This window comes from Melanostigma gelatinosum (genome assembly GCF_949748355.1).
Source record: "Melanostigma gelatinosum genome assembly, chromosome: 4".
In the NCBI taxonomy this organism is placed as follows: Eukaryota; Metazoa; Chordata; class Actinopteri; order Perciformes; family Zoarcidae; genus Melanostigma; species Melanostigma gelatinosum.
The window spans coordinates 14,946,904-14,974,700 of NC_136637.1; the positions used below are offsets into that span (position 1 = coordinate 14,946,904).

General features: G+C 42.4%; 1 protein-coding gene across 1 annotated transcript; it reads left to right on the forward strand.

Moving 5' to 3' along the window:
• Nucleotides 1–377: 377 nt before the first annotated feature.
• Nucleotides 378–7,920, forward strand: LOC306776059 (fibronectin type III domain-containing protein 7-like; the record flags this gene model as incomplete). Its single annotated transcript, XM_079266644.1, has 14 exons — nt 378–431; nt 612–624; nt 796–1,056; nt 1,630–1,890; nt 2,677–2,943; nt 3,528–3,791; nt 4,138–4,392; nt 4,512–4,769; nt 5,114–5,368; nt 5,693–5,947; nt 6,952–7,212; nt 7,475–7,504; nt 7,659–7,696; nt 7,801–7,920. The coding sequence occupies 13 exons, from the start codon at nt 378–380 to the stop codon at nt 7,688–7,690; spliced, it is 2,466 nt and encodes an 821-aa protein (XP_079122770.1). The 3' UTR covers nt 7,691–7,696; nt 7,801–7,920.
• Between the last annotated feature and the right edge of the window lie 19,877 nt (nt 7,921–27,797).

The following is a 27,797-nucleotide window of genomic DNA, read 5'->3' on the forward strand; positions in this document are numbered from 1 at the left end:
CAGACCAGTGTGAAAGGGAAGGACTTGCGGCCGCAAGGGGAATACAATCCTTTGTCAGACCCCATGCCATGCTGCATGTTGTGGTGTCTTGACTACATTGTTGAAGATAGAATATCTTGCCTATAGCGACAAAAGTTGTTTCCTTCTCAAGCTACCTAACCTGCAGCTGTCCCAATGTGCATCTCTCTGCTTCACAGTGACTGGATATTTGCCTCGAGTGGGAGGGACCAGATGGAGGTATTTCAACCGGCACAGACACCAGATATGTTTAAGAAACGGTAAAACAGTTGGGAGTGAAGCATTTTTAGACATCTAACAGAAGTTGTAAGGTGTGTTTAAAAGAGTGAGAGAAGTGTTTTAGGAGACAGACGTGAACAATGGGCGCTATGAAGTGGCTGGTGATTTTTGTCTTGCTGGGCATATGCTCAAAGGTACAGTAATGGAATAAAACCTGTTATAATAATGTAAATCTTATTTCAAATTTAGGCACAACATTTTGTTGCGAGAGCACAATGCAATGCAACATTACAAGTGGTTAACGTGTTGGTAGTAACTTGATTTGTATGTACATAAAAGTATTGTTCACAATATTTTCTCATCTATATTTGCAGGCTGCAGCCCAAGGTACTGTATGTTCTCTTTTACCATAACTCCACTGTAGATGTTTATATCATTGTCATATATGATAATAACAAGGCAAAACCTTGATTATATTATACATCTTATGTGCAAAAAAAATTTCCGGATGTAAACAAATGCTATATTGATCTGCACTTCTGTCATCTCTCTCATCAGATATCAAAGTATCCGTGTTCTCAGTAACAACCAAGTCCGCGATTCTCAGATGGACCAGGGTCACCGGAGCCAGCTCATACAAGATCACCGCCACCGACAAAAGCTCACCAAGCAACTCTGTTGTTTTTGCCACGTTTGGTCCAAACACAGTGCTTGGCTCTGTCAACTCTCTGTCCCCAAACATCGTGTATACATTCACAGTTCAAGCCCTGGATGATTCCCAAGTAGTACTGACCTTTGCAACGGTTGAGTCATCCACAGGTGAGGTACACTTGCGTCAATAACTGTCATGTTTAAGCACTAAATAACTCAATGTTTTATTCACTACTTCATTGTTGTGTATATTTCCATTTAAAAAAAATGTTTACGACATTTTCTGGTGTTGCATGTGTTTGACTTGGTCGAAAAATGTTTTTTAGGAATTTGCCCAGTACAGTTTTTAGTGCCATATTCAGGCACACGACTGATCTAAAAACAGACTGAAAAATGAATGGTGGATCCTGTATAATTACTGACATTACAATATCAATTTAAACACCTAAATGTTACTTTGATGATGGGCAGCTGACGACGTACACTGAGCAAAGGACCACAGAAGAGTCACTATTAGTTCAGTGACAATATAAGAGGAAATCTTTTTATTGATACAGTCAGTGTGTGGATTTCTCAAACATACACAGGGAGATGAGACAAAATGAAATGTTTCCCATTACTGATCCCTGAAATTTGTAGGTAGAAGGTAGATTCCACAGCCAATTATTGGTGAGAAGGTGGAGGACATCCCTTGCATCTCACTATGAAAATTTTGATGTGAGCTGCCTGTGACTATTTCAGCCCCTGGGATGATGGATCCCATACAGACAGTGAAGACGATCGATAGCGGGACCTTGATGGCGTCGTTCAACGCGGAGACCGGGGCGACTCATTACATCATACGAATCGAGGATGCCAATGGCTTCTTCAGAGAAGACACAGTGTCCTCCACCACCGCTGAGATTAAGTCCCTCACACCATACACTGAGTACATGCTCAGCATCATGGCTGCCAACGGTGGAGGCCGGAGCCAGCCGTCTCTTCCTCAGACTGCAAAGACAGGTATACTTTACATATTTGTGTGCAGATTTACTACATCCACATCTAGGAAACAAAACTTCATAAATACTGAGTGGCAAAATAACTCAGGGTTGGTTTATGTGTAGAAATGAGTCGTACGTTCATGGAGAAACAATGTGGACTGTTCTCATCGATCCCCATGCCCTTCAGTAGTCACTTGATCTGCCTCATTGTCCTATAGCAAAGCCACTATACAGTAGGCCCACTGTGAGTCAACTTCACTGTTTGTATTTCTTACTCAATAAATGCATCAGCGCCCCTCAGGGCTTCTCCTGTATCGGTGGTAACTACAGCTGACCCCTTTATGCCAAACACAATGGGGTGACGTCTTCCCGAGAGAGAGGGGGGGGATCTGATTCACATGAGACAAACTAACATGCTACAAGCAGTTGCACCATTTTTTGTCCACTGTTTGTCATCATGCATCTCTGATGTCATTGTATTGTACTGTAGGCTACTTAATATGTCAGACTCAAATTGGCTTTAACGTACATGAATGTATTCATATATCCTGACATGTTCAAAATCTAAAAACATGCCTTTTTTAGTGTTTGAAACAAAAAACATGAAGAAATGGCCTAAAAAGTTGATCATATCTAAATTTAAGTTCCCACATCTGAGGCGAAAAATTACTTTAAAAGTAAGAAAAAAAAAGAAAAGAAAAATACTTAAAAGTCCATGAAAAGTTGGCTTCAAAAACAGAAATACTATAATACTAATGCCTAAATAAAACATCTCATGAATGTTAAACTTTTTTCTCCTCCACAGTTTTGCCTCCTCCTCAGCTCTCTGCCTCATCTCCCAGCAATGACAGCATCACCGTATCCTGGGCTCCTGTTGCTCACGCTGTCCAGTACACCCTGTCTATATACGAGTTTGGCTCAAACACCAGCATGAAGCACAACACCTCCAACACCAATCTCACCATCTCGGGCCTGGATGCTGGCTCCCTCTACGTCATTGAGGGTTTCGCCCGGGACCCCGAGGGCAGAGAGGGAGAGGGTCTGTCCATCAACCAGACAACCAGACAAACAGGTAAGGAGGCACTGAGACACTTCTCTGTGTGTTTTTGTACTCTGTGGACTGCTGTGGTCATCCGATCACATACAACATGAGAGAGACACACGCTAGCTCCTGTGGTCCATGTGCCTTTATAAAAAATAATACGTGAGAAATATTATACATGAGAAGAAAAAACAAATAAATAATTAGGAATACAATTTTACACAAACTCTCATTTGTATGATATTTGGTTTTCAATCGTGTGAAGATGTGTCAGGTGGCCTGTTTAGCTTTAGTTGTGCCTGCACAGTTTGACAAACACACGTTGCCACCTTCAAATGGGAACTTATCCCATAGAACAGCAGAAACACTAAACCTCTGCACAGTCCCAAATCTAGAAGTCATGAATACAAAGAGACCAAAACTATTCCCTCACTGAATATCATGAAGCATCATTGTGAAACCGTTTGCAAAGGAGCATTCATTTATTTCCCCTTTTTCAGCCTCAGAATCGGATTTGGAAATGTCCACCTTTGGCGCCCCCTAGTGGTAGAAGAGGTATCAAACATGTAAGTCTGTACCTGCTCGTGTTTTTGACTGGTCTAATGTTTTAACAGGACCTCCATCACCATATCCGGCCAATGTCTCTGTGGTGATGAGTAACGATGTGGCCGGACTCTCTGTGTCCTGGGAACTCGATCAGGATGTCTATGGATCCATCCAATACCACGTGATGAGTGACCAGAACCTCACCTGTAACTCCACATCCAGCTCCTGCACCCTGCAGCCAGTGGGCTGTGGAGAGGTACACACCATCCAGGTCACCGCTTCCAAAGAGGCAGGGCCCAGCCAGCCATCCAGCCCCGTGGAGTTCATCACCTGTGAGTACTAGAGATTTGTTTTGGATCAGATCCACACAGTTATAATGGCTTATGTTGTTTGTTTTATTTTACATAGATTTTGACACTACACAGACATAAGTAGGATCAAAAGCGGTTGTAATAGGCCATTATGGACAATCAATGAGCTTGCCTTATTTATGGCAGTTTTATTCAAGGATTATGATGGTTTGGTTAAGTGCAACTCCAGATGTTTTGGTTGTGTTATAACTGGTAAATAAAAGGTAATAAATCGGACAAATTGAATTAACCACCTACACTACAGCCATTATGCCACTCTGATACCACAGTCAGTATTTGGGTGTGACCTGCTGTCCTGTTCTGTCAGTCCCTTGCCCCCTAGAGTCTTTGGCTCTCGTGGAGTCAACTGAAGGAAACTGCACGCTGACTTGGGACACGGTGCCTCATGCCCACAGCTACCAGGCCTTCATCAAGAGAGGTGACGTCCCCGAGGAGACCTGCAACACCACCAGCAACAACTGCACCTACCACTGCAAGTGTGGCAACACATACCTGATGTCTGTGTTTGCGTTCAACCCGGCTGGCAGCAGTCCCCAAGGACCGATTCTCAACTACACCACCTGTAAGTAACATGTCACCTCAGGTTTTAAGATTTGGAGTCCTTATGAGACTGATTTTCTTTCTGGTTATGATCATGATACGTGTATGTCTCTTAGCCTGTGTATCACCTGTGTCTTTCAGTGCCCTGTTGTCCAGAGGGTGTGTCAGTCTCCATGGTGAGCACTGACACTCTGGAGGTCACGTGGACGGCCTCGCAGGGGGCACAGCTGTACGAGACTCGAGCTGCAGACGGTTCAGAGGTTATCCTGTGTAACGACACGGCACCGGTGTGCGCCCTCTCTGACCTCAGCTGCGACAGTCCCTACAGCGTGCTGGTGACACCCTGCAATGAAATCAGTGGATGCAACCGTGCATGCGAAGCACACACCAAAAACACAGGTATGACACTTCTGTTATTATACCGTATATGTATCCAGAACATATCCAGACTGAGCCTGACTCAACAATTAACAAATATTTTCTACCAGTATGAGGCAAAAAGCTGCATTTTTTACATTGTATGTATAAAAACCCCCACTTGATAAAGTGACCAGTGAGTGTATGATGTGTACAGTTTGTTTTAATGGCTATATGATTGATATATTCTCAGCTAAATAATTGAGCCGCACAGCCATAGTCATTATTTTCACCTCTGGTGGTCAAACATTTAGGTAGGACCCTCAAAGGTCTGAACAAACTCAATAAAGTCAACTTGAATTCCTTCTTTCTTTCGTCCCTATCAGCTCCCTGCATGCCGATGAATTTGATGCTGAATCTGAAAAACTCCTCTTGCGTCAGCGTCAGCTGGACAGCAAACAACAGGGCTGCTACTTACACTGTGAGCGCGTCGGGAGATGACGGCGAACACACCTGCACCACCGGCGGAAACAGCTGCGACATCACGGACCTTCCCTGCGGCTCCATGTACGAGGTCAGCGTCACAGCAACCAGCCCCTTCGGACAGAGTTTACCCAGCTACTCGGACTCTCTGGAAACAGGTGAGTGTGGTCAAAGGGTTGGATTGATCCATGTAATAGAAAAAGTACAGACAGGCATCAGGTTGAAGGAACAATCTATGTAGGGTGGCTGTGGCTAAGTGGAGAGCAGGGTCTAAAAGCACTCTATATGCTATCAATAGAGATATATTTAATTGTTAGATTGATTCAGGTAAAGGGTTAAAAAACTATTTTATTCATATATTCTAACAACTTCCAGCCTAGGCCCACAGATTTGAATACAGATAGTTCTGTGACATAAACAGATAACAGATGATAACTTTGTGCTCCACCCCCAACATCCTCATATTTCATCTTCTTTCACAGAACCCTGTTGCCCGGTCAATCTAACAGTCGACCAGGTAACGCAGGCAGTGTCCAACGTCTCGTGGTCTCACGCCAAAGGAGCTCATTCGTTCATCACCTCTCTGACATCAACGCGTGGTCACGCCCGCTGCCACACCCAGGACTCCCACTGCCTCATGGGATGCATCACCTGCGGGACCAACTACACCGTCACCATGGAGGCGTTCAGCCACAGCGGGCGCAGTTCCAACTGCTCCTATCAGGGCTTCTCGTCCAGTGAGATGTTTTCTACCATTCATTTTACATTTATGTAGTTTTTATTCATAGCTATCCATTATACTTTTTATAATATGGAAGCACTCATGAACATATAAGTGACATAAGAGCTTCTTATACAGGCGCCAACCTCCAGGTCTGAAAAATGACGCCAAACTTGCTTTTTCTCTGCTGGCCATCAGAGGGCGTCTCCTCTGGTTGAAGAAGTCTGGTTGTATAGAAGTCTATGAGAAAATGACTTTACTTCTCACTTGATTTATTACCTCAGTAAACACGGCAAACATGGTCTCAATCACTAATTTCACATCTTCTCCAATACAGCATGATGTTCATTTTGTAAATTATGGTCCCATTTAGAGTGAAATATACAATAAAGCAGGGTATGCTTTAGGGCGTGGCTAACGTCTGATTGACAGGTCACTATCACAGCTTTAGGTTGCTGCTTACAACTTTAACCCTTTCACATTGTGTTTTCAATTCATGAAAGTTAATTGTAACATTTTGGTTGCCTACAATAATGCGTTTGGTTGTAGCTCCACCCTCTCGTGTCTCTTTTGGTTGCAAAAACCAAGATGGCGATGGCCAAACCGTCACACAAATGGATAATAGTTAGTTATTTTCAGTATCTACCCAAAGTTTGCTAACATTGGCTAACAGCCACTCGCTACTGGTCATAACAGACCAAGTCAGGCTGTAGCAGCAAATACCTTTAGTGTATTAAACTGAGCAATGGAGCCCTTTATTGCTTGTCAATTCAATATTTTAGTTGCAAGCGGGGGAGAATGTTTGAGTTGTTCTTTAAAAGGTTACATAATATCTCCTTAAATCAAAATACTGTTAATATTTATATCTCAAAGACGCATGTGTAGAATACACAGACTGTCATGTTACTGTCTTTGAAATGGCCCCTGTGTGTCACACATTAAATATCCACCAACATCCGGGAACCTTTGAGATAATACATCCACAACTCCCACATCTCTCGCTCTCCCTCTCTCTGGTAGGTGCCTGCTGTCCGTCAGGCGTCAGGCTCTACAAGATGGCTGGTAACTCTCTCCGGGTTTACTGGCGCAGCGCTGGCAGCAGCCACAGCTACATCACAGATATGGGGGGCAGCAGCAACAACTACACCTGCACTGCCGCTTCTGGGGAGAGCAGCTGTGATGTTGGCAACGTCCAGTGTGGGGACGTGTACAATGTAGTGGTGGCTCCGCTCACACCAGAGGGCAGCAAAGTCCTGTTCTGCCCCCAGAGACTGTACTCAGGTATGACTTCTCACAGTAATGTTTAAAGTGTAGGATGTCAGATGTTTCTGTTGACACAGATTTCGATAATGCAAATGTACATTATGCACACACAGTTGGGAGTTTCACCACTATTTTGTTCATTGTACATACTTCTATAAAGGAATTGTATCAGCTTAATTTGGGATTGGAACATTTTAGATGATTAGCAACTACAGGATGAAAAAGGTTGGATAATTACATTTTTACTGAATCTCGCCTTTTGTTTTGTCTCTGTTCTTAGTCACTTGCTCAGGGAGCAACGTTGGCACAGGTGAGATCTGCATTCATATTTAGCAGGCTATTATTTAAAGTCAAAATCACTGAAACCACCCAAACAACTTTCAGCATTTACTGGTAAAACGTTGAGATAAAAATGTTTAAAAGGTATGATTTTTCTAATGCCACTTCAACCTGTTCTTCTGCAGTGATTTACAGAGGGAAGAGAAGTGTGGACTAGCATATGGTGAGTAAATATACCATAATTATACCGTAGTGGACGCTGGATTTAGCTGCTCATCATAAGATGTCAAATATTAAACTGAATGTGACTGAATCTCTTCTCCACAGATGCACACTTCCATCTTTTTCATCCTCGTCTTCCTCCTGCATCCTCCCTGCCCCACTGGATTAAAGCCATGCTCGGAGCTAAATAAAGTGTGAACCAGAAATAAACATACTTGTCCGTTGGCCACGATACATCCTCATGTTATCACATACATGACTAATAAAGAGAAATAAAAGTTTGAGATATTGCACAGCGTTGTAAACCTGCCTTCATGCATCACGGCCAAACAACACAATCACTGTATCCTCAACGATCACAATCAAGCACTTGAATATGAACAACAATGCATTTTGTGTGTGGTGCTCAAAATATGGATCATGAGACAAAATCATAGCATGATTTGGTAAATGCAAAATAGTTTCTCATGATAAGACATTTGATTCACAAACAACTAAAACTAAATGTATATGTTGTATGATGATAATTGTAATTTTATTTTAACCCTAATTGACAAAAAAAAGTCAATAAGCAAAACAGTAACAGTGCCCCAACTGACATTTTAAACAATTTGCCTCTTCATTTTTAAGCATTAAAATGAGGTCCGGTCCCAAGTAGGAAGCCTCCTGATGATGAGCAGACACTGATCTGTGTCACTTTATCACGTGTCACCCTGTTGTATGATCTCTGCAGAGTGCTGTTGCTTGTTCTCAGGATGTATTTAACTGTTTGTGATATGTGTCACTGTGGTTGTGGAAACCTGATGCATATGTCAGTTAATAAATAATTCCTCAGCATCATTTCTGTGTTTTGCGATTTGTTTTGCACATAGATACCAAGATAAAAGGTTAAAAGTGGAGCATTTTATTTAGATGTTGTCCTCAACCAAAGAAGTTGTTAGTTGATTAACACTCACATGATTTAGTTGACTGATCAATTAATTGACCGGTCTATAAAACTGGAGAGAGAGACAACAGCAGGTAGAGGAGCTAATATGCCTTTCTACCCCTCAGTACAGAGGTCAATCACCAGAGTGACCACAGAATATGAAATTAAACAATATTTACAATGAGAATATTGCTCTTTTGACAATGGAAAATATGGCTGACTGTTTCAGTGCATTCTGCCTTCATAACACTTCAGCAGCTTCACAGGCCCGCCCTGCGCCCTTTTCAGAGCACAGGTTTCAGTTGGCTTAAGTCCCTCGAAACACAAAAGGAATGAGTCTGGTATTATCCCCGGTGCTCTGTAAAACAGTATGGGTTATCAATGATGATACTGTGGTGGCTCTCAGTGGGGAATAGTTTCCCTTCACAGAGTGGAACATGACTCAGCCAAAGAGGTGGCATTTCTTTGAGACGCACAGATCTGCAGGTCTTTTAGCAGCTTACATAACACCCCACTGTAAAAAAAAAAAGAAATCACGTGAGTGATTTAAAGTTTCTTGCCATAACAGCAAACATGTCACAACCGCGTTAAATGTTTGTTTACTATTGGCCGCTGTTATAGGTCCTTTTCACAGCAGCCATTTTGACATAGCAGGGTCAACCCACACAGGGTAATTGATAAAAATGAATAATTGTCCCATCTGGTGTATCACAGCCATTCCAGCGAGCCAGCATGCTCAATGCCAGCCCATGTCATATCATGTGAATACATGTGATATTCTGGAAATGAAAATTCCTTAATATTCTGAATTGAGGATTTTTTTTGGGAGGAAAGCCAGGGGTTTATTTACTGCGGAGCTGATGAGTACATTGCTGACATGTGTGTGAAGAGCAGTGAGAGGCAATGAGCTGATTAATGGCAGGTGTGTAGGTGGGCCCAGATCGATAGCAGGAATGGAATAGACTCTCTCTCACACACACACGCCATTGACATGGAAGACAGAAGGAGTAAACTGGTAAACACAAAGTAAAAGGAGGCCGCACAGTAAAAACTCCTTCCAAACGGTATGAGTCTCATAACTCTACGACCCAAACTCACGTCATTTGCAGCCGAAGAAGAGAAATAACTTTGCTTTGTACAGCCACAACCAGAACATCTCAGCTTTACATTTGTATGATCACAAGTTGTGTTCGAGGGCATGTCGGTGCTGCCAATGGCTACTCCAACGTCTCCGGATCATTTCTGAGTCGATTCCAGCCGTCTGCATTGATTTGCATCGCATGGAGGAGAATTTGCAGTCTGCCTTCCTCCAGCATCGAACAGACTATCCTCAGCCTTCCATGTGAAAACAGTCTGTGACTCCATCTGGTGGATGAATGGGGGTACTGCACTCATCCTAAAGGCTTTTGCCTTTACAAAACATGAGGTGTCCAAAGAACAATGGTCGAAATATAGTTGTCATAAAATTAAAAGTCAGACAACAGACATTGTCAGATGTCACGTTACAGCAGGGCATCTTATTTCCTTACAAGACAGTCACCCATACATATGTACACATGAATGCCTTTTTATAGAAGTTTTATAAAAGTCTAGGTAACATAACCACTGTTTAAACAGCATTTAAAATACTGTACTTCAATGTGTGGTTAGGCTTTGCTTCACACTGAATGTCAATGATTATGTATTATTGAGTCGTTTTAACTCGAAGACATCTTTTGACATGCAGAACACCACATCAGTTAATGTATTGTATGTGAAACTGATTGAACAGCTGGCCTACTCTATTTGTGTTCTAATAACGCTTCAGAGGAGGAAGCAGCAAAAAACAACCTAACCAGCTCTGTGACTTAAATGACTTGAGAAATGTGCAGGAAGCTGCGTCATAGGATGCTCAATATCTGTGACCTGTAACAGTGTCTACTTCAGAACAATATCTCCGCCACATAAAAATACAATGAAATATCAAGGTGTTCACGTCACGTGTCCCTTTTCACCGGGCTTCAAAATTGCTCTTTTGTTTATGGGGGGCAGCTAAAGTTTCCTGGCATGTTTATGGCCCGTATCCGCTTTCATGTTGACTTCCTTTTTTCTAATACGTGATGATGAGCCCTTTATTGTCATATGATAAAAGATCCTTTTCAACCCAGCATGTAGCCTACTGGAAGCCAGCTTTGGGATTAGTCTACCTAGGAGCAAATTTACTTCATTGAAATATATCACTGAACACCTTCAAACCTTTAAAGGCTAACAGGTTAAGAAAGACACAACTTAACAGTTCCAAGCATTGCGTGTTTTGTAAGTAAATCCCATTTAGATGGAGTGCCAATTCCCAAGTTTGCATTCTTGACTTTGGTTTCAGTGGCACTTGCGCAGGCGGCAACTCCCAAGCCTTTATCTCTTCGCTTCAGGTCATTCACTGTGTTCTCATGTATTGTTACAAGGATGAAAAAAATAGAGTTGAACCAGAAACATGGCATGTGAAATCACAGCATGCCTTCAGATTAGTGATATTTACAATAAATCGGATGCAGGGGAGGAGGATGCAAAGAGCCAGAAACTAAATGTGGACCTCTGACTAGAGAAAAATAAACAAAAACAGAGAGAGAAAACTGGTAAATGACATATGTAATGTTTTGAAAGTTTTTATTCAACATTCTCTTGCTTGGGTCTATGCTGTGAGTGATAGCTTGTTTCTATACAAAGGGGCTAGGTTGTGTTAGTAGGTCAGGAAAGTTAAAGCTGCATTTAAACTGTGGCCTCTGAATACAAACGTTACGACTTTGCTTCGATAAGATCATCAGTTTCAACTGAATCACTGCAGTTTAAAGTGGATCGCCACATTACTTGTTTCCTTTGGGTCCCTTGTTGTCTGTCGTCAGTGATGTTACATTTATTGAGCAATAAAGCTCAAGTTCAGTTCACAGTTTGGTGATAGAACTGGAGTCTGGATTGATATGTCACAGTTTCTCTATTTTCTCTGTGAGGAAATGATGTTAGAAGTGTTGTGGTCCTTCTCAAATTGTAACCAGACCAGTAAATGAGTGTAAATTCAACGGCAAAAATTTGTATCCGACACAACTTGTAGTATTAGAAATCAATAGAAAACATGTCATGTCAACAATATTTACGGATCAGAATGATGAATGTTTATAACAGCAGACGTTAAACTGCAACCCTGCAAATGCAAAGAGAGAATTGGATCCCAAAATGTGGCCTCTATTTCCAGACTGTCCAGAGTGATTTTCTAGCTGATGATGGTTGAAAGCTCGTGAAAAAGCTTGCAAGTGGTCCTCTTACAAGCTTGAGATAAGGTTCCTTTTTTGTGAAGTAAACTTCAGTTGTGGAAGAACCCTACCCCTTGTGCTTTGTTGACATTACTCAATATTTGGGGTCTTCTTAAATCCAATATATAGAAAAGTATCAAAGCAGGGAGAGCGAGAGAGAGAGCGAGAGAGAGAGCGAGAGAGAGACATTCTTCTCCTCCTTGACTTCAGGTAACGTCACCAAACCCTCATCCATCCATCCAGCCTTCCATCCCTCCCTCCTGACTGCCTGAGGCTGTTGGTGGGACAGCCTGTCCCTGTTTGGGGCCAACTGATTGGTTCCCACACACGCTGGGCTGAAGCTCAAAAGAATCCAGTATTTGACCACCTTCAACACTAAACTAATTGTTATCCAGCACTCGATGTCAAAAATGGGATTGTTCGGAGCTATAAGCTTTTCTTTAGCATTGGTATCTCTAACTCAGGTAAATATATATTTCTTTATGTTAAAATCTGTCAAACTCAACAATATGGATATTATTTAGTGTTAAAATATTTATAGCATGCTATTGATTATATTATACATTTTTTTTTTTTACAGATACCTTATAGTGCAGCAGGTAAGCAAACCAAGACGTTTAGTGTGAATACTATTTGAAATATTTGTGTTGGCATAACTTAACGTCACTAAAAAAACTCAATATGTCACATCCAACATTTATGATATTTTTGTATATTTGTGATATACCTTCAATTCCACACTTTATTTTCTGTAACCCAGCTCGTGTTTTCAGTGCCATGTCTTTCCATCTCTTACAGGGTGCATCTTCTTGTCAGCAAAGTCTACAAAGCCCTCATCGATTCTGGTAACATGGGAGAAATATACTGGGGCAACAAACTATTTCTTGGACCTTCGGGTGAAAAACAATACACAACTTGCACCGATTGTGGTGACCCTGCCTGCGACCTCGACAGAAAGGAATGTGTGGGGTCTGAGACCAGGAACCGAATATAGTGTGACTCTCAAAGTCTTTCAATTCTTCAAAGTGAACTGTACGGCTCAAGCTGTGGCGACCACAGGTAAAGAAGAAGTCAGTTTATACAACATGTACATCGAATGGTTGTAACATCTATAATTAGATTGATTTGGTTACTTTTGTTTAAGCAGCATCGTCATGCCATTCGCCCTCAGGGGTTCAATTGTGACATAGTTATAAATAGCGAACTGTACATATTTCAGTATACGAATGCATACCAAACAAGCTCCAAAAGGAGTTACTTGAAAATAAATTTAGAATGTGCTGTATCAAATTAGTCAACTCAGACTGCATCAAAAACCCGCCATTACGCACAGATGCAAAGTATGTAGCATCTAAACGATGCCGTCTCCTCTGCTCTTTCCTCTCAGTGCCCGATACATCGCAGATAGTAGAAGGCAGAGCTCTGTCGAGTGCTTCAGCCGTGGTGAAGTGGACTGAGGTAACCTCGGCTGAGCAGTACTACCTGCTGATGTACTCTCAGGCCACCGGACAGATGACAAACCTGACCTCCACCAACTCCTCCGCTGTGGTGGTAAATTTGCAGCCCTCCACCAACTACGACTTCTACATCGTCACAGCTAACCACGCCGGCACGGGACCCGAAAGCAAAGTGCGGACCATCACGACCTGTAAGTGATCAGTTCCTTTTGGAGCCATGAGAAGTTTTTTTTTTTAAAGGAAGGATGGGTGATATAATATCAGTTGATCTGAAGACATGTCTCTGCATGTACAAACGCAGAACCTCAAAACCTTGCTTTCGTTTACGTAATGTATGTGTGCAATTAATGACCAAGAGAAGACATTATCAAGTTTTTAAAAGTATTTTCTTTCTTTTCATTATGACTGGAAAAGCCAGAGGTAGTCTACTGTCAAACTATATCAAGTCATCATGGTTTACTGTGTTCAACTGAGTAAAGTGACTGACACCAGCTAAAGTACACGTATGAATGTTGCATTAAACTCCCCCAGACATCCCCAGAGCAAGTGATACAAGTGACCAAACTCTCCATCAAGTGTTGGTAATTTACGTTACTATTACAACGTTCCTGACAATGTGGGTCTAGATTGTATTGGTCACCATAAATATGGGGTCAATTCATGTCAGCTATATTCATGTTGCCCAAAATCATGTCACAAATCACAAATGTGCGTTCATAATCTGTACAGCAAACAACACCCTCTATTCATAGACCCTCAGCTCGGAAATCTGGTCTAGTTTGTAATCTAGTTTGTTACTATAGGAAAGTTACATGATAATTAATCAACCAAATAATTAAAAAAAACCCATTGTATTTTCTTACAGTGAGTTGTACACGGTTTATCTATCAGATAGACTGATATCCCCTCTAACTAAGTGCTGATGTTTCTAGTGGCTCAGCCTCCGGTGAACATCACAGCGACACAGATTGACTGGGACACGGCGAGGCTGACGTGGCAGCCGGTGGAGAGCGTCCTGCTGTACAAAGTCTCCATCCAGGACATTGATGAACCCACCAGCCCGCCGTCTGTGTACAAGATCACAGACATTAAGCTGGATGTTCAAGGCATCTTCCCATGTTCCACCTATGTGATATCAGTGTCCTCGTTCAACACGTTTCTGGTGCCCAGCGAGCCCACAGACTACACCTACACCACCAACAGTGAGTCGGCACAGCCACACAGATATCAATAACCGGTTGATTTTGATCTAGGTCAGCTATTCTCTCTGAGCCGTTCCTTTCAAACATCCAGTATATGATCCTCAGGGGAAAAGGGATTCAGATGCCCTGACAACCTACTTGTTGTTGAGGCTGTCATGTACGCATGAACCTAAGATAAAACAGAAACTGAAGTGATTGTTTAAGTCTTTTTACAGTATATTAAATATGGAATATACAGCTTTAACACTATATGGTCAGTTCGCCCCGATCAGAGACAATGTGATAGTTTGAAACAGAACAAATTAAGAATTTTACTCATAAAACAACTATTTTTAATTATGGCAAAGCAATCACTACCTCTTACGAGACAGTTTATGATATGAAATGTATATAGAATATCAATCCACTTACAACGTTCTTTTGTCACCAAGTTCTTTTGTCACGTACAATAAAAACAAAACACTAATCCTGTGTTACTTGCAGAGCTCAGACCAGTTTCATCAGTGTCGGTGGACTACACCTGCGCCACTCACTCTGCCACGGTTGCCTGGTCGCCCGTGTTTGGGGCAGACTCCTACAACGCCACGGCGATGGGCAAAAATGGCACGCAGCTGACGTGCACCAGCCAGAGCATCAGCTGTCAGATCACCGGACTGAGCTGCGGCCAGAGCTACGTGGTGCATGTAACGCCAATGTCAGAGAACTGCAAGCACATGAGGACCACCACCTCAGCCACCTTTCAGACCGGTGAGACGCAATAATCACAAAGAAAAAAGGATCACTTAACTTAGGCGACCTATCCGACATAAACACAAAAACAGACAACACACATACTGACATCTTCTTCAAAGTCCTTTCTGACATAACCACCCACCTTTCATAAACTGTGGGTGTGACTCAGTGTGAGCCTCGCTTTTGGTGAAACACCAAAGGAGATTAGAGAAAGACAAACTAGCGGGACAGTAAATGACCGCAAAACACAGTTAAGACTGAGTTGAAATGAAACAAGTGCACAAAAGAAAAAGTGAAAAGCGGTGGGGGAACCACAAAATACAACCGTTTTCACAGGCCGAGTCAAACTCCCCATTACAAGTTCTCTCTATTCCATGTGTAACATCAGTGGAGTGGTCCTTTGAATATGAGGTTGGCACACTACAAGCCCGAACTCTGGTCAAAACAGTGAGGGAATGTGGTCAAATTGCATGCTACATTTGACAAAAAGGCCAAGAAAACCAAACTGGAAACCCAGCTCTGGATTTGGTAATTATAGCCCATCAATACCAGTTAACTGACTCAATGGCTCTGTCTCCACACAATGTTAGTCTGATGAACATTCTTACGGCCCCACCCTTCCATCTATTTTGTAGCAGGCACTTAATCCTTTCATCTCACATATCAGTCTATTCTGTGAGAGCCGGGTCGAGATATTCTGTCCAACCCCACCCTTGGTGCCAAATTGTGCACCGCTAAACTGTTGTGACTTGGATGATGCTGTACGTGATTTTATGACAAGTAATTGTTTCGTCAATAATACTTTAATAACTCAATCTGGTGACGTAACACCTTTTTTTTGGAAAAGCCTAAAGGCACGAGCAAAAGGAAACAGCATCATCTTGGGATAATTTTGACTCCAATTGGGCTTTTATTTTACACTATTTTGATTCATAAGATGTGATATAAAGATCCACATCTGAATCCTGACATTAAAATGGCAACAAAAAAATTACATATTTTGTCAGGTATAAGATACATAAATTATGAATTGTCCTTTGATTTTAACACAATACACCTGGTTGTTTTTCCTTCAGAATAAGGTTTACTGAGGTCATATCAGTCAGGGGTCATTTGGGAATAGCCGTTTACCCCCCCCCCCCCCCCCGCCCTCATTTTGTTTGGTGTCTACATTCATGAGTTTATTTGAGTGCATCACTGGGTGTCTCCTTTGAAAACTGGGTCTCCCATTGAGCTGCACTGTCTATATCACATTGTGTTGTGTTCAGGCGACTAAGAATGAGCCTGTGTTTGTGTTAAACCTGAAACCTCATACAGTGAAAAGCAACACTGGAGTGTAATCTTCAGTATCAGGGCGTTTTGACCTGAAAAGGGATCTGAGATGCTCGCCTTTGATGTTGATACAACACCATTTACGTCAATTTGCTTTACGTAATTTGTCCTTTATAATGATATCTATCCATCTATCCATCCATCTGATGGGAATGGGATTGATGAATAAGCTGAATTTCACAGTTTAAATAATTATATAACATCCATTTCCTTTAAGTTCCCTGTCCTCCCAAGAACCTGGAGTTGTTGCGAGAATGTTCCAGCGAAGTCGTTGTCTTTTCCTGGGAACGCACAAACAGTTCAGACCACTACTTGGCCCAGGCAGTGGACTCTCAGGTACCACATTCTGGACAAAAGAATATTTGCAGCAGCAATTTGTTATGTAAAATGAATGTTTATGTAAGAATATTCTTTTGAATTGAAAGGAAAAGTTCAACATTTTCGGAAAGAAACCGATAATTTGCCTGCTTATGTTGCATATTACGCTACAGCCAGCAGCTAGTTAGCTTAGCACCATAGCTAGCCTGGCTCTGGCAAGAAAATCCCTCCCGGCTTTGGTCTTTGTGCTTAACTAAGCTAACCAGCTGATAGCTGTAGCTTCATATTTAAGATGTAGATGTGAGAGTGGCATCAACCTTCTCATCTAACTGTTTGCAAGAAAGCAAATAAGCACATGTTCCAAAATGTTGACCTATACCTTTAAAGAGGTGACGACCAGAGTCTGTAATTTAGTGTACACATCATGTAAATGCTTTGTGATTTCTCTGTAGGGAGTGGTCCAGCAGTGTTTGACTGAAGACAACGCCTGTTATTTCACACACACGGTGTGTGGACGACACTATGAGTTCTCAGTCCTCTCCATTGCAGGGGAGTGCAAAAGCCAGATGAGCGCTACTGTTGACATTCGTACAGGTATGACATCTCTACAGCGGTAAACGCACACATACACATATCATTTTGTACAACAAAACGTAACTTTGTGAACTAGTGATGAAGATTTTCAATGTATATAGGAATTGAATATCCATCATTTGAAGTTGCAGCAACTTTGGTACAACTCAATTTCAAACATTAGTGGGTCGCTGAACTGTGATCCATTCTCATGTGATCGCCCTCCGGTGGATTCTCTTATTATTTTAGCTCTTTTTAGCTTGAAGTGTTCGGTTATAATCTTTTATAAATTGCAAATATAACTTAAACTGTACCTGTCTCCAGCACCCTGTATTCCCCAGAATCTGCAAACCTTAGCCGACTGCAACTCAGACGTTCTGCTCAGCAAGTGGGATCTCGCCGAGGGGGCTCTTCGTTACACCGTGGAGGCCTTCGGCAACAGGGAAAACAAACGCTACTACAACTGCAGCTCCCTGTCCAACAGCTGCGCTATGCCGGGCATCGAATGTGGAGAGTACTTCACCATCTACATCACAGCTTTTGACGAAGAATGTGCCAGCCCGAGGGCACTGGGGCCTGTGGCTGAGACAAGTGAGGAGGAGGAGGAGGAGGAGGAGGAGGAGGAGGAGGAGGAGGAGGAGGAGGAGGAGGAGGAGGAGGAGTGCCTGTTTATTAGATGCCAGCAGTGGTGGAAGAAGCATTGAGATTATTTACTTGCTCCATTAAAAAATATCCAAAACAAGTAAAAGTTCTGTATACAACATCTTACATGTGCAATGGGAAGGAGGCATTGTATTATCAGCAAAATGTTTCAATGACCCCTGTCATATATTATTATACATTGAATTATTATTGCTGATACATTAATGTGTAAGCAGCATTTTGATAAGGAGGAATTTTAACTGTAACATAAACTGTTAGATTGTTGCATCTATAGCTGTCCTTTAAAATAAACTGACCAGATGCTATTTTAAGTAAAATATTAGCCTGTACCTACAGACAATGTACCGGTACAGTACTTATTAGTTACATTTCACCACAAAATATTTTCTCCATCACTTCACAAACATCACAGAAACTGCCTATTCACTCAGCATTTGCATGGGATTTCTTTATAGCTGAATCAATTAGTCAATTCATCAAAAAGTCAATTAAACAGAAAGTTTATCAGCAACTATTTTGATGATTGATTATTATTGTGAAAGTCATTTTTCAAGTTGAATTTACCATTTTTAGTATCTCAAATGTGAAGGTTTGCTATTTTTCATGATTTACGTTACACGATTTAACATTAATATCATTATAAATTAACTATATTTTGGTTTTGGCCTGTGTTGGATAAAACAAGCACTTTGAAGACCTCACTCTGGGGTCTGGAAAATGCGACGGCCATTTGTTATTATTTTCTGATGGCTTTACAGACCAAACCAGCAATCCAACAATTGAGAATATAATAAATCAATAATAAAAATAATCTCTTGATTGGCAACCTCGATTGTGATCACCTGCAAATGTAAAAGAAAAGTGGAATTCATTCTTATGTAAATGTTTCCCCTTTCCTCTAGTGCCATGCGTTCCTCAGATCGTGTCAGCAGAGAGGGACTGTGGATCCGACTCCATCACAATGGCCTGGTTAATGGCCGGCAGTGCAATATTCTACATCGCCATAGCGAAGGACAGTAATGGCGTCATTCACAGCTGCAACACCATAGATCTGACGTGTAAGATCGAGGGCTTAATGTGCGACACCAACTACACAGCGTACGTCATCGCCACCAACTTCATATGCAACAGCTCTGAGAGCGAGATGATCGCCATAGAGACAGGTACTGCGAGGCTGCTCGTTCTTCTTCGTCAGGGTTATTATACTGTAAAGCTGCTTGAGTGACCTTTGAAATGAACAAAAGTGGGAAAGGAGGGACCTGCATTTTTCATCTGAAGTACAAGATTTAAAGGTTAATAATGTTGTCTGGAAGGATTGAACAAACTTCTATCTATGATATATTTAATGCCTTGGTCCCATTTCTGGAAAGTGATTTTTAAGAATCTTAAGCTGCTGATTTTAATTTAATTTAATTCAGTTTAATTTCAAAATGTTGTCTACTTAACTGTCCCTTTGCCTCATTTCAGGTGTTTGCCCACCGGATCACGTTACTGCCTCACTGGACTGTGTAGCCAATGAGGCTCTGATTTCGTGGCGTGACCAACCCAAAATAAACTCCTACACCGCCACCATCAAGGATGAAGATCAAGGACTTCTCAGCTGCAGCTCCACTAATACCAGCTGCAGGGTACCCAACCTGAAATGTGGCCAGCTCTACACTGCCACTGTCAAAAGCTACGATGGCATGTGCCCCAGCATGCCCTCTCAGGAAATCTACATGGAGTCTGGTAAAGGAACAACAATTTGTATATTTTAAAACTTCATGTCACTGTATCTAATCTCCTCAGTGAACCTTTGAGAGCTCAACGCTGCACCAATAGGTTATTCTATGTTAACTTCATATTAACGTCTCTGAAGTTCCCTTCAGCTACAGAGTGTTTCAGCATCTTTCGGCTCATTGTTTTGGATTCACACAACCGTACTGTTATCGTTTTGCCTCTCATCAGCGTTGTTTACAGCAAAAACATCTGATAAGATAAGATAAGATAAGATAAGATAAGATAAGATAAGATAGACTTTATTGTCCCGAAGGAAATTTGACTACGTCTAAGCTTCATGCTCAGCTCTTAACAGCAGACAGATAAAGATAAAGTTAGTGACCAGCTGGTGAACACAGGGGAACGCTTGTTTGGATCAGAACAAAAGGGTGGTAAAATTGGACTAAATTAGTCAGATGGCCAGAAATATGACTCCAGTTGAATGCCACGTTGCTCCGTGCTGCTGTGGATGTGTAACTAGGCAACACTTTCCCAATGTCAACTCCACTGCAATGTGACAATATGTCAGATGTTGTGTTTACAGCGTGTAGTGCTGACCCCAAGTGGCCCAAAAACAAATATCAATGAATCCATGTTTAAGTAGAGCAGAGGCTGAGTTCTTATATTGCCTATATCAGTGATTCTCAAAGGGAGGTCCGTGGAAAGTTATGATATATAAAAAATGTTTTTTTTAAACATGTTTCCAAAGTTCAACAAATATTTAAATCTCTAATAGTTCACAGATTACCTTTTAATCTAAACAATCTGTAGCTTTTAGAATCTGGAAATATGTTTAATATATTGTCAACAATAGATTTATCTTGTCTTGTTCTTCCACATAACTAAGACTAAAGAAGTGTTAAAACATTCTAAGAAACATATGTTAGGAGGTCCCCAGTAGTCTACATTCTCTCATTTGTAAAGTGTTCTTGGCTGAATAAAAGTTGAGAACCTTCGGTCTCTATAGTCTGAGAAGTCCTACAGTGACCACTGTACTGAGGATGAACCCTGTAGAAACATGGCTCTGGTGCCACCATCAAGCCAAACTTTGAACTATTTGCTCCACTAGCAGTAAGGATCTACGGTAAGAATAGTGCAAAGTTCAAAGTTTGCTTTATTCTCAATTCCACAATATGTACCGAACATACAGAGGAGTTGAAAAGATGTTTCTCTCCAGACCCACATATAAACGTAGAAAGTGAATATCTGAAGAGACTGAAGAGACTGTGTGAGGGGTGGCTGGAATCGCACACAATCATAGTCACTTTGCAGGGGGGGAGAGTGTCATATACCGTATGTCCTGCAGGGAGGGGAGTGAGGGGAGTGAGGCACCAATGATCCTTCCAGCTGTGTTCACTAGTAAAGCTGTCATTTTCATTTATTGTTTTCTGGTGTGTTATGTGCATTACAGCCTGGCATGTAGTCTTGGTCTCAATTTAACCCACTGCACATTAGCATCCCTTTTTCCTAAACACAGTGTCTAGATCAACCTGCATGTAGAAGCTCGGAGAGGAACATACCTCACCTTTCTTCTCTCCAGTTCCTTGCGGGCCCAACGTGACAGCCAACTTAGACTGCCCGTCACAAGCACTGACCCTCAGCTGGAACGCGACGAGGAACGCAGAAGGTTACAAAACGGTGGTCTCAGACAGCAACAACGCAACATCTTACGTCACCACGAAGCCTGCAGTGACCATCACCACGCTGGAGTGTGGACTTAATTACACACTGACAGTGATGTCCTTCAACAGCACCTGTGTCAGCCAACCCTCAGTGTTGTCTATCAGGGAAAGTAAGAACACGGTGACGAATGTGAAAGAAAAAACTTTTAAAAAACGAGTAAATTATGCATTAGTCAGTGTTACCTGACATAAATGTAACTTAAATATGTCTACTGACATGTAAGCAGCTTTCTAGTACTCTAATTTAAAGACAATTCCTTAAAATGCAAAGCGCTGATCTGAGCTTTTTCTCCCTCAGCACCATGTGTGCCCACTAACGTGACGGTTACAAGAAACTGTGGCCAGAGTTTTGCGCAAGTGACTTGGAATGCAAGCCGCGGCGCCCTACGCTACCAAGCAGCTGCAATAGATAAAGACGGCCAACGCCTGCTGTGCTCCTCCAATGAGACATGGTGCACGTTGACGGGCCTCGTGTGCAGCCAGGTTTACAGTGTTGGGGTGTCTGCCATGGACGACACCTGCTCCAGCAATGAGAGCTCTGCAAAGACACTACGGGCAGGTAGAAACAAGCACGATTCAATCTCTGACATGTGTAGATCCTTCTCACGGTCCCAACTCCATGCCATCCATATGTTCTGTGCCCTTCCTCTACAGAGCCCTGCCCTAACTCTCAGCTCAACGTCTCTGTCAACTGTGCCAATAGCTCTGCCATGTTAAGCTGGAGCAGCAGCCCCAATGCAGTGTCCTACACTGGCAAAGCAGTGAGCGCAAGCGGACACAATGTGACCTGCGACGCAGGAATGAAGCTCGGTTGCCAAATGGATGGTCTGCACTGTGGCAAGAAGTACACCTTCACTGTGTCAGCCTCAGATGGCGACTGTCAAAGTGCTGACAGCGAGCCTGTCGTCCAAACAACTGGTGAGAATGAGTCGCATCGCTGCTTTCTTCCTGTGTCTTCTTTCTCACTTCATAAACCCTTTCTTACAAATCCTCAATACCGCTCAATTTTCCTTGCTTATCCTTATTATTCTCTTTTTTTCCTTCTTCTGGATGGCTCCGTGAAAAGTCACCCTCTTCCTTCCCTACCTCCTCCTTTCTACAAACACTGCAAATCCCCAAAACAGGCAACTTCACCAAAAAGATCCATTTAGTAGCGGTTCTGGAGCTCAATGACAGCTTGGCAAAGTCCATCTGCTGAGGAATACAATTGAGGATACGACCGAAAGCTCCAGAACAGCTCCTAAATGGGCTTTGTTGTAAACATATTTGAAGTGATTCAGCGACTACGACATGATCTCACTCTTTGCCTCCTCTCAGCCCCATGTGTCGTGAAGAGTGTGCTCAACGCCCTGAACTGCAGCACCAACGTGCTGACCATCAGCTGGGCGCCTGGATCCATGCCATTGAACTACAGCGCCGCCGCCCTGGCTGGAGACGGCACTGTACTTCGCTGCTTAACGGAGGATTCAAGTTGTACGCTGACTAACTTACAGTGTGGCCAGAGCTACAATGTGACGATCAGAGCCGTCAGCAGCACATGCGAAGGACACAGCAGCGTCCCCGAAATAGTCAATTCTAGTAAGTTTGGTCAGTCGAGCCACCAGAGCAGTAGGCTCTATGGAAATACAGAAAGCGCAGCAAGCTGAAGGACATGGTCTCTTGGTAGTAAAATAGTTTTCTCCTTCCTCCTCATGTGCCTATTTTTCCACCAACATAATTTCTCTCTTAGTTCCTTGTGTTCCTGTGAACGTCCGAGGCGTTGTGGAGTGCTCCGCTAACACACTGGAAGCGTCCTGGGATGCAGCTGCCGGCGCAGTGTCCTACATCTCCGCATTGAACGGAGCGGAAGGTTCCACATCTCCCTGCCCTACAGCTGACACAAGTTGCCTCTTCTCTGACCTGCAGTGCGCTCAGACGTACAAGCTCAGTGTGGTGGCCATGAACGACAGGTGTACCAGCTCCAAGAGTGCCAATATCTCAGCGAGAACCGGTAACTGCAGAGTTTTGATCACAAAGAAATCGAATAAATCAAATAAATACAGTCATAATAGTCATATTCCCCTCCCTCCTCCAGCACCCTGCGATCCTACAAATGTGGCCTCTGCTTTGCACTGCCTCTCTGGTGTGGTGACGGTGACTTGGGGGGCCAGCGCCGGAGCAAAACATTACACAGTCCTCGCCAAGGCCAACGGACACATCGACGACTGTAACTCAAACGGCACTTCCTGCGAGCTGAGCCAGCTGCAGTGTGGGAAGGACTACGCTGTGACTGTGCTGGCAGGGGACGGGAGCTGCAACAGCTCCATACTCGCCAAAACCAATGTGACAACAGGTAAAGAAAGACACAATAAGAGTGAGGAGCCGTTGTTTGTTGGAACCATTGTTGCTGATGCTTTTGAATATATTGATTTGCCAACTTTAAGATTGCTATTATAAGTTGTGTTTTTTTAATTAAATGTACGGCTTTTTATCTTGCTTTGAATTTACGGATTGTCCTTTTGAGAAATAACTCGTATTATGATGAAGGTCTTAGGTTTGATGATCTGATAACTTAATAACTGCGTCTTGAATGCAAAATATTTGCTGATTTAATTTTTAAGCTTCTTTAAACGAAACATTTGATTGAAAGTGGACAGAAAAAAAAGGAAATTACAGAGATTTGATATGAAACAAACAATGAACAAGCAAAAGATTCCTCTAAAAGGCAAATTTGAAATGTATGACAATCCCTTGCCCAGCCCCCTGCGCTCCAGTGATCCGGGATCACTCCCTGGACTGCGTCTCCAACCACGCTGTGCTCACCTGGGTTGAGGACGAGGATTCCATGAACGTCACGGTCAACGCAACCTCCAGCCTGGGACACTCGACGTCCTGCAGCTCCTCCACCAACAGCAGCTGTGTCCTGGATGAACTGCAGTGCGGACACACCTACACTGTCCAGGCTGTTGCACGAGGAGTCCAGTGTTGGAGCAAACCCAGCTCTTCTTTTCAGATCGTCACAGGTAAGTTATAACTTAAGACTTGTGTTAAGGCTGTTGCATTCGGGGCCACTTGATGTTGGCGGAGTCTTATAAAGTATTCAAGTATGAGGTGTTTAGGAACTGACTGTTTACGCCACTCTCACCTAGCCCCCTGTACGCCTGCAAATGTGGAGTACATGTACTCCTGTGAGACTGGCATGGCCTCCCTGAGCTGGGACGAGACTTTGGGAAGAAAGAGTTTCTCCGCCTACGTCTATTCTGGAGACCACATGGCCTCCTGCAACACCAGCCAGACCAACTGCTCCCTGCCCTCACTACTCTGTGGTCGCATGTACGATGTGGCCGTGATAGCTGTGGCAGACCACTGCAACAGCAGCGTGCCAGGTGGAGCGCAAATACAGACAGGTAAGAGAGCAAGGATTGGGTGATGGGACATCTACAGGGTGTGTGTGTGGAGATGATTTTAAATGACCAGTAACCTGAGTTTCTGTGGGTGTAATCTCCACTCTACTACCAGTGTGTTTGCACGTAATCTTTCTTTACTACAAAGCATGTGAACTTGACATTTTCGTGGACCTTTTCTTGAATGTCAGCAATGCACTTTTGAAAGTGTTAGGTTATATAATACTGTAGCTAACCTAAACTACCTGCAGACATGAACAAAGGATAAAAACTAAACATGATTAAACTAAACAAAAGTAGGTTGGTATTAGAAAGACACCAACCTTCCAGGAGGGAGAGCGAGAGCCATCTTGGAACCAACCAGGTCATGTAGGCTCCCAGCTGGTGAGATTAATCCCTTAATGAGGTGGGAGGGGCCAGGCAATCAGGGAGGACCTGTGAGGAGGAAGCAGAGGCAGTCCAGAGGCTCTCATGGGGCCAAGGGCCTTCACAATCAAAGAATTCAAAGGTGCAACTATCAGCTAAAACATAGATTTAGCTAAAAATTGGATTATAGTTACTATGGAGGGCTACAACGACATTATATGTAATTAACACCTTACAGACACAGTGTATGATTCAAGCCAGCAAAGGTAGGTGGGTAATTAGCATTGTAGCTAATCACAGTGCATGCATGTTCATCGGTTTTGGCATATTTTCAGAAAGACTCATGGGCACAGATGTTATAGCTCCCGTCTTCCCAGTTGAAATCTAGAAAAAAATGCAGTCGGCAAACCTTTCCCTGAAATGAAGTAAGTGATTAGTGCTTTTGCATAAAGACTCAGTTGTGTTTCTCCTCTTGTTTTTCCCATCAGCCCCCTGTGCTCCCAAAAATATCAGTGCCTTCCTGGTGTGTGACAACAACACAGCGGTGGTGAGCTGGCTACAGAGCCCCAGTGCTGTTTCCTACGAAGTGATGGCACAGGGCAGAGACGGTGATGTCAGACAATGCACTGCTAACGACACAAGTTGTCTCCTACCCAACATGCACTGCGCCCAGACCTACGTGATCACTGTCACCCCCATCTCTGAACGCTGCAAGGGCTCCGACAGCTCCCCACACAGTTATATTGCAGGTGAGGTGGGAAAAAAAGCACTTTGACACACTTTGATGTGATGTGAACATTGAGTTTTCTTCGTTCAAACATATTTAAAAAATATTGTATCCAAAAATATTTTACGTTGTTAGTACTGCCTTTCTGTTAAGGGTTAAGACTAAAACAAAGGGGGGGAAATGATTTTGCTGGGTTGATCGTTTATACTGCGCTGATGCAGTTCTTCTAGACGCCACCAGATGTCAGTGGTTAACTAAGTACATTTACTCAATTACTGTACTTCAGTACAATTTCGAGGTACTTGTACTTAATATGAGTATTTCTATTGTATGCTACTTTATACTACTACATTTTCATTACAACATCAATTAATTACTTTTCATGCTCAGATTAATACTACACAAATTGATCACAAATAATTTCTGATGTGTTGTTATCAGTTAAAATGCAAAGTTATTGACGAATGTATGATGTGAATTAACAAATAATTAGATTTCAATAATAATAATGATTCTAAAATGGACCACTCTACATAATAAGTTATTTTGGTACGTGGTACTTTGGATGCAAATATTTTTACTTCAGTAAAACGTTTAATGCACGACTTTTACTTCACTAAAATATTTCTTCTCTGGGGTATTACTGCTTTTACTTCAGCAGAGGATCTGCGTACTTCTTTCACCACTCCGAGATGCTGGCTTTAAGACAACTATTGACTACTGGATCTCAATTGTTAATTTCACTTCTTATTTTCTAATGTGTGTCTTGGTGATTGTGACAATCATGATATTGAATATAGGGTAATTACCTATTTTATCTAATTGTTATACAACATATTAAGTATGTTTGCTACATACAGTTCTTTGTTTGATATTTTCTAAATATTAAACATGTTTTTGCCTCAGGCTTACTCCACTTTTTCTTCACTCTTCCCTTCTTCTCTTTCTATCAGGCCCCTGCCCTCCCACCGATGTTCATGTGTCCCTGCAGTGTGTTGGTGATGTGGGCCATGTGACCTGGACCGCTGCCCCACAAGCAGATCTCTATGTGGCCACAGCACTACCGTCTACTGTGGATGAACAGAACCACATCTGCTTCTCCAACGGAACAAGCTGCTCCCTCACAAACCTCAACTGTGGCGAGACGCCCGTCGTCACAGTGGTCACCATAGAGAGGGGCTGCACGAGCGAGCCCAGCCTGCCTTTTACTTTCCAGTCAGGTGTGTGTGCACAATGTGTGCATAGATATTAGAGGAATAGTTTCACATTTTGGTCAAACTTTTTTCGCTTTCTTGCTGAGAGTTGAGAGAGTATGAGAAGATTTATATCGCCCCATGTCATGAGTGTGTTATCAATCTTCTCGTCAAGGCGTGTGTTTTCCAAAATGTCAATCTCGTCCTTTAAGTCTTGCAATTTGTTAGCAGTGCTTTATAAAATGTTTTTCAAAGCAGTGTAACAATATTAATACTTCTTCAGGCTTTACATATAGTTTGCTATTTGTATTGATCTCAAATGTCAATAAAAACAAATGTAAATTATTCTACATATTTATATTTTAAGTATTTAACAATCATAAATGATATCATCTATAAGTGTCACAATCATATGAACTATTATATTATTGGTTTTAGTTTGCAAAAATGTATATTTGAATCAGTTCATTTATAAGATTTTCTCTCTCTTCGTCTCCTTTTCTT